Source organism: Vanessa tameamea, chromosome 15 (genome assembly GCF_037043105.1).
Source record: "Vanessa tameamea isolate UH-Manoa-2023 chromosome 15, ilVanTame1 primary haplotype, whole genome shotgun sequence".
In the NCBI taxonomy this organism is placed as follows: domain Eukaryota; kingdom Metazoa; phylum Arthropoda; class Insecta; order Lepidoptera; family Nymphalidae; genus Vanessa; species Vanessa tameamea.
In genome coordinates, this window is record NC_087323.1 from 4,328,374 (window position 1) to 4,344,980 (window position 16,607).

At 30.3% G+C, this 16,607-nt stretch overlaps 1 protein-coding gene across 2 annotated transcripts in view; it reads right to left on the bottom strand.

The window, feature by feature from the left end:
* Window positions 1-1,055: 1,055 nt before the first annotated feature.
* The window catches only part of LOC113399133 (fasciculation and elongation protein zeta-2), a 43,436-nt gene continuing 27,884 nt past the window's right edge, over window positions 1,056-16,607 (bottom strand). The window contains exons 2-8 of one of the 2 annotated variants that reach the window (XM_064217051.1): window positions 9,760-9,868; window positions 8,631-8,663; window positions 8,345-8,476; window positions 7,131-7,251; window positions 4,235-4,491; window positions 3,918-3,993; window positions 1,056-3,574 (exon numbers count right to left, since the gene is read on the bottom strand). In XM_064217051.1, coding sequence (XP_064073121.1) covers window positions 3,492-3,574; window positions 3,918-3,993; window positions 4,235-4,491; window positions 7,131-7,251; window positions 8,345-8,476; window positions 8,631-8,663; window positions 9,760-9,868 — 811 coding nt within the window. In that variant the 3' untranslated portion in view covers window positions 1,056-3,491. The remainder of the gene's footprint in view (window positions 3,575-3,917; window positions 3,994-4,234; window positions 4,492-7,130; window positions 7,252-8,344; window positions 8,477-8,630; window positions 8,664-9,759; window positions 9,869-16,607) is intronic. The other variant, XM_026638191.2, reaches the window with a different exon arrangement.

Here is a 16,607-nt window from a genome sequence, read left to right on the forward strand (position 1 = left end):
TATTGTACACCTTAAAAAGGTCTACAAAAAAGTCCGTGATGGTATATATCTATCTCTCGGGGATAACCCACAATAATCATTTTTTGTCCTTTACTTTTAACGAGAAATTATGGCTTATTTTCGAAGCGATTTTAAGTAATACAGCCAAATACAGCATTAATCCTTATCCAATAATGTACATTAAATACATTGTGTATTTCATATAGATAAATATTGCTCTTTACAGCGTGTAATTTAAATGAATATTTTCGAAGATATTACAGATTTAAAATGCAGGGACATAGCGGTTTGTACTGTCGTATGACAAAAAGCTATGAACTTTGTAAATAATGACATTCTGTAGTATATTTAGTATCAGTATTGCACCCGTGCGAAGCCGGGTAGTTATTGCCGTCGCTAGTTATTTATAATACAACACTATTACACTTGACTACTTATTTTCACTTTAATTTTACTTCCAAAATTCCGAAAACAGTTTCGTCGACGTAACTAGCGCAATTTTTTCGCAAATCCATAGTGAATATCATAGATTAATCAAGCTCTCAAATGATGTTAATTTGCCTTTTTTTCCTCTTATGGTTGGAATAGAGTGGTTACTAATTAGTTCACGAATAAAATAACGACTCAGTTAAGAATTTAAGAATTTTCAGTTAAGAATATGACATTACTTGCAAAAAGTGTTTTGTTCTTTAAGTCTTGGTGGCAGGGCTTTGCGCTAGCCCGTCTGGGTAAGTACCACTCACTTATCAGATATTCTACTGCCAAACAGCAGTAGGTACATAGTAGTGTTGTGTCCCGTTTAAAGGGTGAGTGAGCCAGCGTAACTACAGGCACAAGGGACATAACATCTTAGTTCCCAAGGTTGGTGGCACGTTGGCGATGTAAGAAATAATTGATATTTCTTACAGCGCGACGCGGCTATGAGCGGTGGTGACCACTTACGATTAGGTGGCCTATTTGCTCGTCCGCCTACCTATATCATAAAAAAGCATTTTGCATTTTAATAAATAATGATAAGATATTATGATCACCTTGATATATGAGAAAAAAGACCATTTTATTTCAAGCTCCTTTATTTTGACCAGGTACCACGCGTCCATTCTGATAGTTGAGTTATTTAAAATGACTATCTATAAAATATTTTTTAAATCGACAATAGATAATAAAAATATTTCATCGATATTTTCAGATACACGATATAAATAATCAATATTCCTCACTCAGTCCCACGATGTTGAGCCAAAGTCAAATTAAAATTTACGTAACGGCTCCGATTAAAAAAAAGTCAACATTTGTCATAATTTGTCAATATTCAAATTTTGACACTGACTTTTAATTTCGTCAATGTCAACGCAACTGAGAAGAGAATTGACAAACATTGACTTATAGCAAAATCAAAATTAAAAAAGTCACTGTGCAAATCGTGATCGGGTGGAATGGGGGCACGAATGCTAGCAACATTTCTCCTTTAAATCTCAATTCCAATAATTCACGTGAAAGTCCAAGACTAAGAATTATTTGCACTGTTGGTACAAATACATTTTTAGAATTAGAGACGAATGTTGCCGCCGTTTGTTAAGTTCAGTATTTTTCTCGGCGGCTTCAGCCTTTAACATTGTTTCCCTTAGAGATGACGGGGCTGATGCGTCAACGCATGTAGCTTGTCACACCAAGGCCGGTCCCCGTTACCAGGGAACAGGTGTCAAAGGTTCAATTTTGTTTTAAGAGTTTTACATATAACGTTTGATGACGTGAATGGTGATAATTTGAATATTTTTAATTATTTGCTATAATTATTATTAGTTATCAACTCTATTTATTTAATGCTATCTCTTTATCGTGCGACTGTTCAAGGTTAAATAATGAAGATAATGTATCACAACTATTTAAATATTATATATAATATCAATTTCTAACCTTTGTCATTCGTTACCACAATTTCCTTATTCATTTCTACACAATTACAGATACAACAAATTGGTGTTGCTACACGAAAATTTAAAAGTGTGCGACAAAAGCCTCCGCGTTACATTGCTAACAGAACATAATGTTTCATTTATTTAAAACCTTTAAAATGTTTTCAAATTACAACAACAACTTTACACATATTATCATGCATTATAATTTAATACCTAATTTAGCATTTGTCGAGCTGTCAAAATGATAGAATATAAAAATAAGCTTACGAAAATGTCACTGTGACATTATTTTTTAAGATGTCATTTGAAAAAGTTTTTCTCTCGTAAGATTATCTTTAAATTCTTTTAATTGTATAAAGAATTTGTAGAATTTTCTTATTTTATAGATTGATATATTTTAAAATTAACAAAATTATGACTACGAACCGTTGAGACTAGAGATAAAACCTATTTTATAATTTTGTAACCTAAAACTACATTTATATTGCATAGTGCTGGGGATTAGTGACAATTTAATTTAAACTTTATATGACAAATAATCTGTTACATTGATTTATCATTTAATTATTTACTCTACGCAACTATTTCGTTTTACATGCTAATGGAAATAATATATCGATGTTTTTAAAACAAAAATAACTTTGGGCTTGGCTTAAACAAAGTGTATCGATCACTATTCGTATTTAAAACAATAGATAATCAATAAAAAATTGAATATATTTATCAATTTATTTGTGTTAATTGTTAACATTAAGATTGGAGCCCTTTTAAAATATAATATTTAATAAAACCTACGTGACGGCAAAGCTGATCATTATTATTTACAAGCCTCTCCAGTTAAATTCTTAAAATAACTAAATTCACTAATTATTATTTACCTTGAGACGACAATTCCGGTTTATTCATTTCATATTTACACCGCTTTTTCATAAAACATTAAATATAACCGATATCTTAAACAAATATAATAATGCAATGAACATTAATTGAAAACAGCACAGAATAAGTAAATCTTAAAAGGAAGCAATAATTAACAAACTACCATAATACGATATCACAGTTCATTTATGCAAAAAGTATCATAAATATGCCAAAATTAATTTGAATATGAGAATAAGTTTATGGCAATAATAACTTAAAATACGAAAAATAAAGACATTTTTAAAAATACAAATCTATAATACACATGGCAACATCGAGAGCATAGACAAAGTTGCGAATGCGAGCGTTTTTTTTATCTGTACTCGGACTTTTTTTTTAATTTACTTTTTTTACGTTTTAAATTAGAAAGTGCTTATATTAATCGCTGATGCGATACACTGATTAAATTTTATAATTGTTTTGATATGAAACAATGGCTTAATATTAAATAGAATGTGCTGACATCGAAATGTAGAAATCTGTAATGAAATTTATCCAAAACATAACTACATTTTCGCTTCTAAAATGACTTTATAATGATAACCGTCATCGTTCCAGATGACTACATTTTGAATATGAAAAATAAAGAGTTCGAAGCGTAAATGTAGTTGTGTTGTTATTGTTTATGGTATTATCTAAATCTGTGTGTGTTTATGTCGGACACAAGACTTTGAGTATGTAGTCTGTTAGCAGCGTCGGCACGGTGGGGCTGTCTTCATTGATTGCTTTGAGAACTGAAAATAAACCTTTTTTAGCTTGTGTTTAATTTTAATGCTGTCATTAGTTTTTATCTGCTTCGTTAATAAAGTGACTACCTTATAAGTTTAAACCCCGGACCCGGTCCTGGATTATTAGATTTGTCGTGATATTCTCAGTAGTAGACTGGAATATGGTAATGTATTTATGATATTAATTAGTCTATCTTACTTATATATCTAATTATAGGATGACTCGGGACCATTTGGATTTTTGGTTACCAAGTCTACAGTCTATGGTAGGCTCTGTGACTCAACACGGAAGAGTTCATAATACCGTAAATATTATTACTTAAATATATAATTGGCTTAAAAAACTTACTTTTGATAAGAACTTGGAGAGATTGATTGTCGGGAGGTCCATTGTCCATGTGGAACGGGATCACTGTAGTCAAGTACTAAAAAAAAAAATAACGCATCTATGTAGTTGTCCAAAATATTATAATGATTTAGAAGATTTTTAATACCATATTTTTATATATCTAACAATTTAATATTTCTTATTACCGAATTCTTGCAAGATTCATAGACAACAAACTGCCTGTCTATGTGTTATGGTCTAATTATTGTTTTAGTTTAGTATCATGCAATAAGGTGATTGCTCACTCTGAACTAACAACTGCTCGAGCGGCAGCTCACCTTGGGCTCGGAGTGCGAGTGGTTGAGGTTGGGCGAGCGCGGCGCGCCGGGCCGCTTCTTCTTCTCGATGTGGTGCTGGCGGCGCTTGTTCTGCACGGCCAGTAGCAGCGATATGAAAGTGTTCTTCAGCTCCTTCTCGTACTCCAGCTCGTCCCTCAACGCCAGCTCCGCTATCAGCGTCTCGGAGAACTCTCGGATCAGCACTTCCAGTTCCATAAATATCTCGTTCAGTTGAGCGAGTGATAATTGACGTAATTCTGTAATTCGATTAAGGTTATTTTAGTAATGTTACGATTTTTTATGATTTACACCGACTTTGTACATCTATTCTTCGTCTTTTTCGATTTTGTATATTATTTCTGAGCCTTTATTTACTGTCAATTGTCCATTTTATGGTTTCAGCTCGAGGAGAAAGTTTGGAGCGAATAAAGCGTCGTGGAATACATCGCGCTTTTATTACGTGGATAGACATATTGGGGCAGAATTTCATCTGACATGTAAAGGTCCATTTATGATGTTTTTTCCTCGCTTAGTACGATGACGACGACGTAAACTCATTAATACTTGCCCGGACGTGAACCCGCAATCAGTTAAGTCGTTATTATAACGTAAAAAACAATTTAAAAAATATTTAAAACCTACTTTACGTCTGTATTTAACGGTTATAAAACATAAATTTAAAATACGCTAAGTCATGTGTGTCATTACTTAATAACTACTGCCAATTTAAGTTTAGTTCCAAAATAATATTTGAAATAAAAAAAAATACCCGTAAACTTCGATTCTATATTCAGATCAATGATCAAAAGATGTGCGAATCAATCGAAAGTTTCGAGGTGAACGCTCTCTCGACATATTCGTAAACATCAACGTCACCTTACTTATCTAGATATCCTACGTATCCGATACATTCTGAGAAACTGCACCTTATGCTAGGGCAAAACAAATGACTCGAGTTACAATCAGAACGCTGTGCTAGCAAAATTCAAGTTATGAATTTTATGTGCATCTGATGATATTGGAGCAGTAAAGCAGTTTCCTTTTTCTTTAAATGCGATGCGACAGCAATTCGACACGTCAGGAGAGAAATCGTGAATAGAATTGATTTTGGTTTTGTTCCTAAACCTGAGTTTTTATTAATAATTTCTACATTTAACTGGATGATCCGAATCCGGAATTATATGTAGGTACCGCAGTCGAATACGCTAGTCATAAGACAAATAAATAACTGAGAATACTTTATTTATTTATGTGGAAACTTTAAACCTTCTCTTTAAAAATAGAGAAAATCTTCGACTAAGAGAGAGTTAAGAGGACTATAATAACAATAAATAGTTATAAATATTTGTTTTAATTTATGTCATATGGTTAAATAACTATATCTTAAGTGAATAATTTGTGAAAACATATTTTTTTAATAATTCGATTTTTTACATATCTTACGTATGTATAATTAATAAAATTAATGACTATTTGTTTTAGAACGATGGCGTATTTTTTATTGTTTAAAAAACAAACTATCATGACAATTGTCTTTCAAACAATAGAATATCTCGTTCGGTTTTAAGGATGTTTATTTATTTTCAAATGTATGTTTTGGATTTGTTCTATGATTAGGGCTGCCAGTGTTAAAATTAATTATTTGGACAGTTTCGAATTTTTAATAACATTCCATTTTACGAATTCAGATCACTTTGTAATGCGTATCAGAGCATACGATGACAGGATTTAGTATATATTCTTAATTAGTAGGTATATATTTTCTGTATTGGATTGTACGTCGAAAACATATCAATTTATTTAGTTATTTGAACAACTTAACTGACGGGCAAAAGACGAAATTTTAAATTTCACATTTGAAATGATATTGAACTGAAACTTAGCACAATGACTGTATATGTAACGAATTTGACACAAAAGATTCACTAACGTCACTTCTTCTGAGTTGTAAGCGAAAGAAATTAAAGTATATATAGAAATTGAAATTGAAGTTTTCAATAAAATATTTTAACCTAATAAATTTCAGTTGAGTTGCTTTAACAGTTTTGAAAATCTACAGATGTTTTGAATATCCTGAAAATTATAACAAATATGTAATATTCCGGATGATTACGTAATGACTGCAACGATAACTGTATTCCCTACGGCGTTGAGAGGTCATGACTGTGTTACGTCGTAAAGCATTATTTATGTTAACAACGAGTTATTAAGCTTGGTACAAATGCCGTTAACTTTTAAGCAAGACATGTAATAAAATAATTAAATCAATTACCTAATGACCAAAACCAATCCGTTTTTTGGAGTACACAACATTTCAATATACTATAGGTATTTATAAAACAAATAACTACATGCATACAATTTAAAGAATTGTGCAATGTTGCAATGTTTAAAAAAATTTTATGTACAGATTAAATAATTAAAAAAAAAAAACAATTATTGTACAAATATAATAAACATTTTAAAAAAAAAGATTTTTTACATATTTTTGTGTATGTATATTGTAATTACTGTCAACTATTATATACAATTCAATTCAAATTGCAATCATGATTCCGTATTCTGTCATAAGTCGGAATACCTTGGGATTCAAACATTTAGGCGCCGATTTTCTACCAATAGATTTTATTTGCGAAATGGAAGCGAAGGCATTTATAAACCAATTTTTTAGCAAGTTTTTTTAGCTTAGTTATTATGCAATACCGTTTTTATATTCCCTGGCACTCTCTCGTATTTCCCCGATTAATTATTCTATGATCCATATTCTATAGGAGGTCAAGTCTTATAAAAAATATTCAGGAAAATCCAAATTACTAATCCAAAAGTTTACGCGTATATAATAACATAAACATAAATACGTGATTATAATATTAAAATAAATGTATATAAAACTCACTATCTTCATAAAGGGGAGAATTGAGCACCTCCTTCCCCTTTTCCAGGGCCTCGTTATATTCTATCAGATCGCCCTCCGAGGACGGAGTCTCCTGCATCATGTCGTCTATTTCTTGTATTACCTGAAATCAAATGTATGTATAAATATATAAATTTATCAAATTACACTAATATTTGAAACTATCACAAGCATTTTTAATCATATTAATATCGAACCTTTAGTGCCTATGAACCTAATGCAACAAATATTTTTATAAAATGTAATGATATATTTAGAATATATAATTGATAATAAAAGGGGACTGTAATAATTACGAAACTAAATTTTGTAGTAAAATAAAGAATTATTTTTCAATGGATTGGATGTCTTTAAAAAAAAAAAACCAAAGCTTTGAATCATAAATTTGAATCATGTTGGACAAAGTTTTTTTAGGATACTTTAAAAGTAATTGAAATGTTCCATCTTGGGATGATAAGAGTTTAAAACCATATTAATATTATGGTTTTATTATTTAGGCTTTAAAAACTGACACTTTTAAAAGTAAAATATTAATATGTTACAGATCGTATAAAGCTGTTGTATCTCAGGAACTAGAATATGAAGGTGCTAGATATATATCAACCCTAGAGTGTATCAAAAATCGTGCATACTGGATAAATGATGATGATGGTCCGTATTTATAACAAAAATTCCGTGACATTTTTAACTTTGCCGTTTCAAATCAAATCATTAATTCAAAGCGTTAATGCTTGTTGCCTTCCAGGCAGAATGTATAAAATACATATATAATTGTATTTAACTAATATGACTGTATTTTTAGATGTTGAAAAAGATTAACTACTGAGTTTCTTTGCCGGATTTTTTATTTATTACGTTCTTAAAGGATTGAAAATTGTCCCGTAGCAAAATTTATGTGTGTAAAGCGTACCAATGGATTGAATAAAAATGAACGTATGTCTTATTATAAAAATGTTTATCTAAAATATCTATGGTGATATTTTAAATAACTTTTAAAAATATTCAGATAAATTAGTTTATTGTATGAAAAAAATTGATATTTTTGTATATTTTTATATCTTAATCATAAAGTTTTATACAAAAGACTTATAATACTAAAAGGTATTGTCACACAAATACTTGAAAACGTACAATTTATGAGAAGATAAGCTCATTATCTAACAGATATGTGTATTTGTTTTGTTTATGGAACTCACTTCATCAGCAGTTTTCACTGGGCACTCGTGGTCCTGATGTAGACCTCCTAAGATCAGCGCGTGCATGTCCAGGTCAGACGCGACCGCTTCGTCTTCCGAGCTATGTATCTCATCGTCCGGCGTCATAGCACCCTAAAAGACAAAGGTATGATATTTATCATTTGCAAACCCGTTAGAAATTTGTTCCTAAAGGAGAGAATGACTAGAAAAACAAGTGGGTAAAAAAGGAAATAAAAAAATATTAAGCTGTTAAGTGCGTGTTGGGCCTATAAGGATTCCTACTTACGAGTGGTCTCCGGGTCGCTCGCTCCACGCCGCGCTGCATCATGATAAACTTTAGCCATTTAGCAAATGCCTTTTTTATTTCAGCTAACGTATAATAACCAGTAATGGACAAGTTATTATGAAAGTAATTTATACGCTCCAAATACTATATTAACTATTGTTGATAAGCAGCAAACTACTAGTGTTACTTATATTAATATTTAATAATTAAAATATTTTACAAATGTTTTAAATTTTAACTTCTTGTAAAATATTTTAAGTTGTCCATAGTTCTCAATGTACATATTTTTTATAAAGTATTCTTGAATTACACATACCTATTTTTTATTCGCCAAAAAGGTTTTAATAACAATGTATAATGAAAAAATATTTAGAACAGAAGTAGCCTCATTAAAACCTTGTTTGGAGGTCGTTGAACTTCGCTACGTTTATACAACAATGGACCAAAACTTTTCTCATGAATAGCCTTCTAGCTCTCCGAAATATTTTTCTATGGCATATTATGAAAAATACAAAACTATACGAGAACTAACTTGCAATGCTGCATCGACTAAGCGACTACTTTGGTACATTAGTGTATTATAAGTGTGCTACTGTGCCTGATGTTGGTTAAAATTATTGTAAACTTTTGTTCAAAATTTTCTAAGTGGTTCATAAGTTTTTAAACAGTTTCAAATCGATTAAAATATTATAGACAAGACGTAAAATATTAAAATAACTCAAAAACCCTAAAACGAATTCTGTTGTAACAATTTATAGATCGGAAGGTTGAAACGAATGCAGCCCAAAGTGTTACATATTATTCAATATCAGATTACTGCTAAAGTACTAAATTCTTCACAAGTTTCACAGCTCCAAGAACCATTAATGGACTACGTCGGAGTTCTATTTTATATATTATTATGTTCATGTGATATGAATTTCAAGTGGAACAAACAAACGTGTGACCTTAGATTTTAATATACTGAGCGGAATTGGAGCAGTCGTGAATCATCTACGTCGCGTCTTGTATTTTAAGAAAGAATCAGAATATGAGTATGATATAAACAATTTATACGGTTATTATATTTAATTAAATCTTTTCATTATTGTATTATTCTGAAATGATTATGAATTTGTTAATTTTGTACCTTTTTATCGCTCAGGTTCAATGTTGGGATGTGCATCTTCCTCGAGAAGGACTTAGTCCAGTCAATTGGTAGGATGTTCCCGAAATTTCCTGTGATTGTCCACCACATTCTGTAACAAAGAAATTTAAAAATTTCGTTTATATAAATCTTATAATATTCATCAATATCAGAGCATGGTCAGAGAGAGAGATGGAGCAGATAGTGGTCTGAGCCTTAAAGTGGTAAAAATTAATGTCCTTAAAATGTAGTATCAGCTTTAATTAAAATTTAATCGACTATATATCGCGTAATTTATCGAGTGCTGTAATAAATGTCCCGACCGTCTTGTCTAGTCAGATTTATGTCAACTGTATTTATATTGTTCCAATATTTTTATAGGTTATTTTTATAGGTTATATTGAGAGGATTTGGCTCTAACTAAATAATTTTTGTCCATTGACGATAGTCCAATCATTGTAGATTATTATAGTGACGAAGGTTTGATCTTTTAAAGGATGAGGTATTTAAGTAAATTGATTTAAATTATCTATTTTATATTTTTGCATAGAAATATATGTATTTTTCATTAATAACATGTAGCCGTGGCCTTGTGAATGAAACTAAACCGCAAATATGATTTGAAATAATTCTCGGTGTATTTCCCGTGAGGTTTGTGCTGGGAACAGCGCAATTGCGTCAATCTTCCCAATTATTTGCGTACAAGGTCAACGAAGGATGATGATGGCTTTTATTTCTAGGTACTGCGTAACAATTTTTGTTATTTCTGATTATGCAATCCAAAACATCGTGAATTATAATTGCATAAATATATTACATAATGTAATGAATGTGTTTAATTTTGCTATTATTATCGTCAATCCAAAACAATTGATTTTAAAGTTATATAACTATTGTCATATGAAATATACTCGTAGTGCTATTTTATAAATTATTCAAAATTCGACAATGAGTGAGGGCTGCTCCTTTTGATATTGTAGCAGAAATAAATGCATTCTGTATTTTTATTTTTAAGCAACTCTGCAACTTATGATATACTATATGATATACCTAAACACAATTCTTGAAAAATATTTCATTAAAATATTTTATATTTTATTACAGATAAAAAACAAAATGTATAATCACTTATTGAGGTCGAGGTACTGGGATGTTTAAAAAAATCTGTTGCGTAATATATGCAGCAAAAATAGTATAACAGAATATACTATATATTTTCGTAGCCAATTATACAAACACCTGCTTCGCGATTTTTTTAAATATCTCTTCATTCAAGATTTCATATTTTTCATTCAAGAGATTTATATATACAATACATGCGAATTATAACATGGAAAAACAGATAATTTCAACAATCCTAGCTAGAAAAAATAAAGAATTTTTCTTTTTCTGTTTGTTCCTCAATCCTATAGATACATATATAGACGTATATAGACCTGTCATTGTACCCACGTGAAGCCGGGACGGGTATTATTATAAAATAATTTCTTGAGGTGTGAGACCATACGCATTTTAAATGTTTTTGAGTGTGATTGCAGGAACCCTGTTCGTGAAACAACACGAGCGTATGTGACTCAGCCGGAGACACAAATTGGCGTCAATTTGAGATCGCTCTGAACGTCACGGCTCAATTGAGGAATGTGTCACTTTACATTGCATACAAGTAGTACGCACTCGCTGTGGTTTTATCAGAGTCTGCCTTAGACTCTCTCGATGACATGCAAGCGTTACTTTATATTAATAAACGATGACAGGAGTAGAACGCAATTGAATAATTTATTTGTATAACAGCTGGACGAGAATTGTTATATGATAAAATATTACTTGCAAGATCTACTCTATAACACTCGTAACGTTAGTTCTTTGTGCAACAATATATCGGTCATTTGTTTAGCATCCAAAATATGGCTCAACGTACTAAAACTGTAAATATTGGTTAATCATATGTTGTTAAAAATAAATACTAAAGGTGAGGAATAATAAGATATATTATACGAAAAGGAAACTGCTTTGTAAAATTCACTCGTAAATAATATATAAGGTAATTAAAAAGTAGCGGGTTTTAAGTTACAATGTGTATACTTATCAGTAGCAACTCAGAAGTAATAAATTTCGGATAAAATATGCAGAGAATTAATAAATAAAGTACCAATTAAATGTAACCTCGTCATCTGTCACAAGTACTGGATATCGCATAATTATAAATATTGATAAATTGCGATGACCTTTTGAAGAAGCAACCGAGAAAGTTTGCTTATCTGAAGTAATATTATCATATCAACTGCATAAAGTTGTCTGAATTAGTCATATAACTTATTAATATTATCCATAGTTTATTGTACAATATCTAATACGAAACAAATTCGAATATTCGTATTTTTTTTTAATCTTATGGTTCATAACATAAAAAAACGTACAAAGGTTTCTATGTAGGAATAGTTTAGTTACAATTCTAGTCTTATAACGGTCAAGAAAGCTCCTAATGAGCAGGTTGAGTACATCTTGACATGCTTCCTACATGCGAGTGCGTACCTGACTCAGATTTTTCTAGATAAAGTGACTAGAAAACAAAAGACTGCACGTCACTTTGTAAATTTAAAAGTATTGCATATTATTTACAGCCTATGCAACCTCTTTTAAGTCGACCTTACACCGTAATGAATTATATAATTTTGTCTACAAGCAACATTTTTTTTGCATTAGTGTAATATCTTATCTTTGCTTCTCTTAGTTTTAAGTATGTTTTATTGTAACCGCATCCTAAAATTATGTATATACAATTATCGCTACATGAATACCTACTCACAATTTTTTATCAATTCTTTGTAATTGCGTTGGTGTTTTTATATTGTAAGGTACATCTGTTTATTTTTTATCTTTGTTATTGGTTGCGAATGACAATCTCAATAACACGAGGTCTGGTGTAGTCATTACGACCTTTGACGTAAGAGCGCCATATGGTATGTGATTTGCAGATGACTATTCGCAATTAAATTCAATATTAACAGAATGGCGCATAGTTTTTACGGTACATTATTCTACACTATAATTTGTCTTCATTTTATTTTTACACATAAAATACACATAAATGTTAAACGATAAATAAACAATACAGATTATCTTTTAGAAAGTCTGAAAAGTAATACTTAAAAAATGAATTTATTTGAACGTGATATTTATTTTGCGTGCGATAAACTAATATTGAACGAATAGGGAAGTTTGTTTCTTTTTTTTATAATTCAAATATTTTAAAAATCGAAGCATTTGCTACACTTGCTTGGTAATTGTTAAAAATCAACTATTCTTGGAAAAAATAATTCTGAATACATTCGTCAGAGACGAGAAGAGACTCAAACAGTTAAGAGAAGAGAGATGAAAGAAATCAGCGGTGTTATTTTTTTAATTTTATTTTATGTACTTCTTAATAGCGTATACTTCTAAGATTAACATAGTAAGCATATAATATGTTTATATATTGTATAGTTAATAATGCAAAAGATTTTGCAAATATTTTATCCTCACGATTGGAAATCAATAGTACCTACGTCAAGAAAATAAATGTTTCAAACTTTTGTAATATTATTTTACTATATATCGATATCGTTTTAATTGTAAAACAAATAAAGCACTTGAATTCATAATTAGTTAATTACTACTGTTTAACATTAGGTCAAATTTAATATTGACACTTGATAAAATACTTGATAACACATTACGATGTAGTCGACGGTTATTATCGATAAGTTACACATTAATTGCTTATTCAAATTAACTTTAAGCGCGTGTGAGTTGGACTATTACTATTATAAATGTAAATGTTTGGGCTATTCCAAACACAAGACGAGTAAAGCCAAGTAAACAACTTTGACAATGAATTGACGCGATATTATTGGTCGAGATCGGATGGTGTATTGTATTCATTGTGTAATTGCGAAAAACTGGCATTTGGAATGTAGGCGACTTTGGTATCGAAAATTTGAAAGTGAAATTAAAGTGAATAAAAGTAGTTATTAGGAATAGTTTTGTAAATAAATTTATAATTAGAACTGTTTGTTATATACAGCAGAGGTATTGGTAAATCACATGCAATATGTAATAGAATAGTTTGGTAGATTCTCTTGATAAATGTAGACGAGTTGGAGTTACATACAATTAGTTAGAAAGTTGATGGTACTATATGCGTATGATCATATATACATTTAATCAGGTTTATTTTAAATTTCGAATCCATATAAGAACATAGTACGTGTAATACAGATCCATTAAAAGATGACAATCAGATTCAATGCTTTGAAGTAGTAAATGAGTTTCAGGATGGTTGATTTTAGCCATATCTAAGGTACTCGTAGCAACGAATTAAAAGCAAGTCTCACATGCTTTTAATTCGTCTGGTTTCGCTTGATAAAAATTCTCGGTAATCAAGAGTTGAAAGGTTTTAAATAAATTATGTACCACCGAATTAAAGTTGATGTAAACCGAGACATCAGCTGAAGTATAAATAAATCGCTCAAGGTAAAACTCGTGTTATTATAATTCCACTAATAACATCACAGATAACATTAAAAATTTTAATTGTGAATTGCGATTGATAAAACTCTGTAAAATTATTAATTAAACTCGCTTCAATAACGCATCCATAATAATGACTTTTACTCCAAATGCAAAATTATTTATATACTTTCCGTACTTAGCTGTTTTCGACGTGAGCTGTCTTTATTACTTTTAAAGAAATGAAAGTTGCATCTCCTAATGATATTGCGTACAAGGTATCGTGTCCCCGAACACGCACCGAAACCTAAGCCAATATGGCAATGGTAATTTTTACCGTTAGCTATTGCGTTTAAACTCATCGTTAACAACGGACGATTTGACTTATTGTTTAGTGTGAGACGATTTCGGAGGTGAGTGAAATAAAATCGCTGAGAATATTTTACTTCTCAGGCTTTCAATTTTGAAACAATGTCCTTGTTTAGTAGATCTGTATATAAAAATACATGTTTAAGTCAAAACTTTTACTAAGTAAGTACGTACTATTACTGTTAGGTTTGTAATTAGTGTTAGACAATATAAAGATACTCAAAAGATAAATAATTTATTACAATGTGAAGTGATTCCTCGTCTGTCCTTCTTGATAAAACGATTCACGTCATTAATCAGTAATAATTGACCCGATTCAATTGAAAATTTAAATCCATAACAGCCATGATCGAACATAACCGAATATAACCGAATTTAAGTATGTACATTTTGATTACATAATAATTCAATTAAAACATTTAACCCTTATCCAATAATGATCTGATGTGGAGATGTTCTCGGAGATCTGGGCTCACGCCCATTTCCAAGTATCTCTCATGGTTCGCTAAGCGACTGACCATTATCAAATCAAGACTTAATTAAATTCTAATTGAAGATCGACAGATGTTTACGACACTAAATAGCGTTTAAACAATATTAATTATTTGACACTATTAACAAGGGTAATTAAATTATGACATATTTTATTGAACGCAGAACTAATTGTGATACTTAATTTTATTTCATACCCGATCGTTTCGTTAACATGATTTGATACACACACTATTAATTTCACCTACGTATATAAAAGCTTTAAATGTTTTGTATATGTTACAAAATTCGTTTATATTTATAATTTTATTCGTGTGTTGTGGTGTTATTGCTACATACCGATTTTCATGGTTTCACAGATCGTTGAGAAATATATACCGGTTCTTTTAAACTGTAGAGAGATTGATATATTTCAATCAGTACATAGTGCGTACACGTTAGTGAATTTAATTATATGTATGTGCATGAAATGAATTAACATTGTAATTTAGTCAAACTTAAAAAATATGGTCCTTATAATTCGCTTAGCCCATTATGTATTTATAAACAGAATGCCTTATCTAATGATAAGGCTCAGTGCATTTCTAAAATGCAATGCTTTGCATTTATGGGTAAAATGTGAGTGGACCAGTGTAGATAATTGGTGTAATTACATATGCAAGGAGCACAAAAGCTTTGTTTCATGGATGACAGCGCATTGTAGGTTATGGCTAATGCTTGAGGCAACAACTGTATAAGTCTACTTTCTATTATATAACCAATATATAATTGCTTTCGTAACTTGTATAAATGAAGTCGAACTATTATGGAATAGTTGTTAATAACAATTAAATTTGAATTGGATTGGATTAAAATAATTTAAATTTGAATTAAACATGTGTATAAGTTTTGCTTTACAAATGAAACCTTACAAAATATAAATGTACAGTAAATATATCGAAAGTATGTTAACGGTTGTTATATAAAAGCGTTATTAGAAGAGGTATTTGATTTGAATGCCAAATATTATATAAATTATATGTTTCTAGTTAAATGGCTTGCATTTGGATATGTAAGTACAATGCTCGGGTTTATAAGTTCAGGGTTATATTGTTTGAAATTAAAATAACTAAAATCTGAAGTAATGTATTCTCGAAATGCTGATAAAAAAGTCTCAAGAAACGTCGATTATTTTTTTCAACGTTCAGGTTCTCGGAACTTTAAGTCAGACTGGATTTTGGACGCAACATTCCTCTAGAACCGTAAAAGGAACGGGTATTACAAAGTACAAAAGCATGTTCATGTAATAAGGTCTTATGTCACTTTATAAGGTTGTATATAAAATTGATATTTTTTAATTAATATGAAATCATATTAATTACAAAATATATATTTGGTTGCATATTATTGCGTTATATAACATTTGCGATTTTTTATCGTAATAAATAAAATCAATTCATTGACCCGTCAATTAAGCCGAAGGACGCAGGTTCGAATCGTGAGTACCACTGAGCCATACGGTT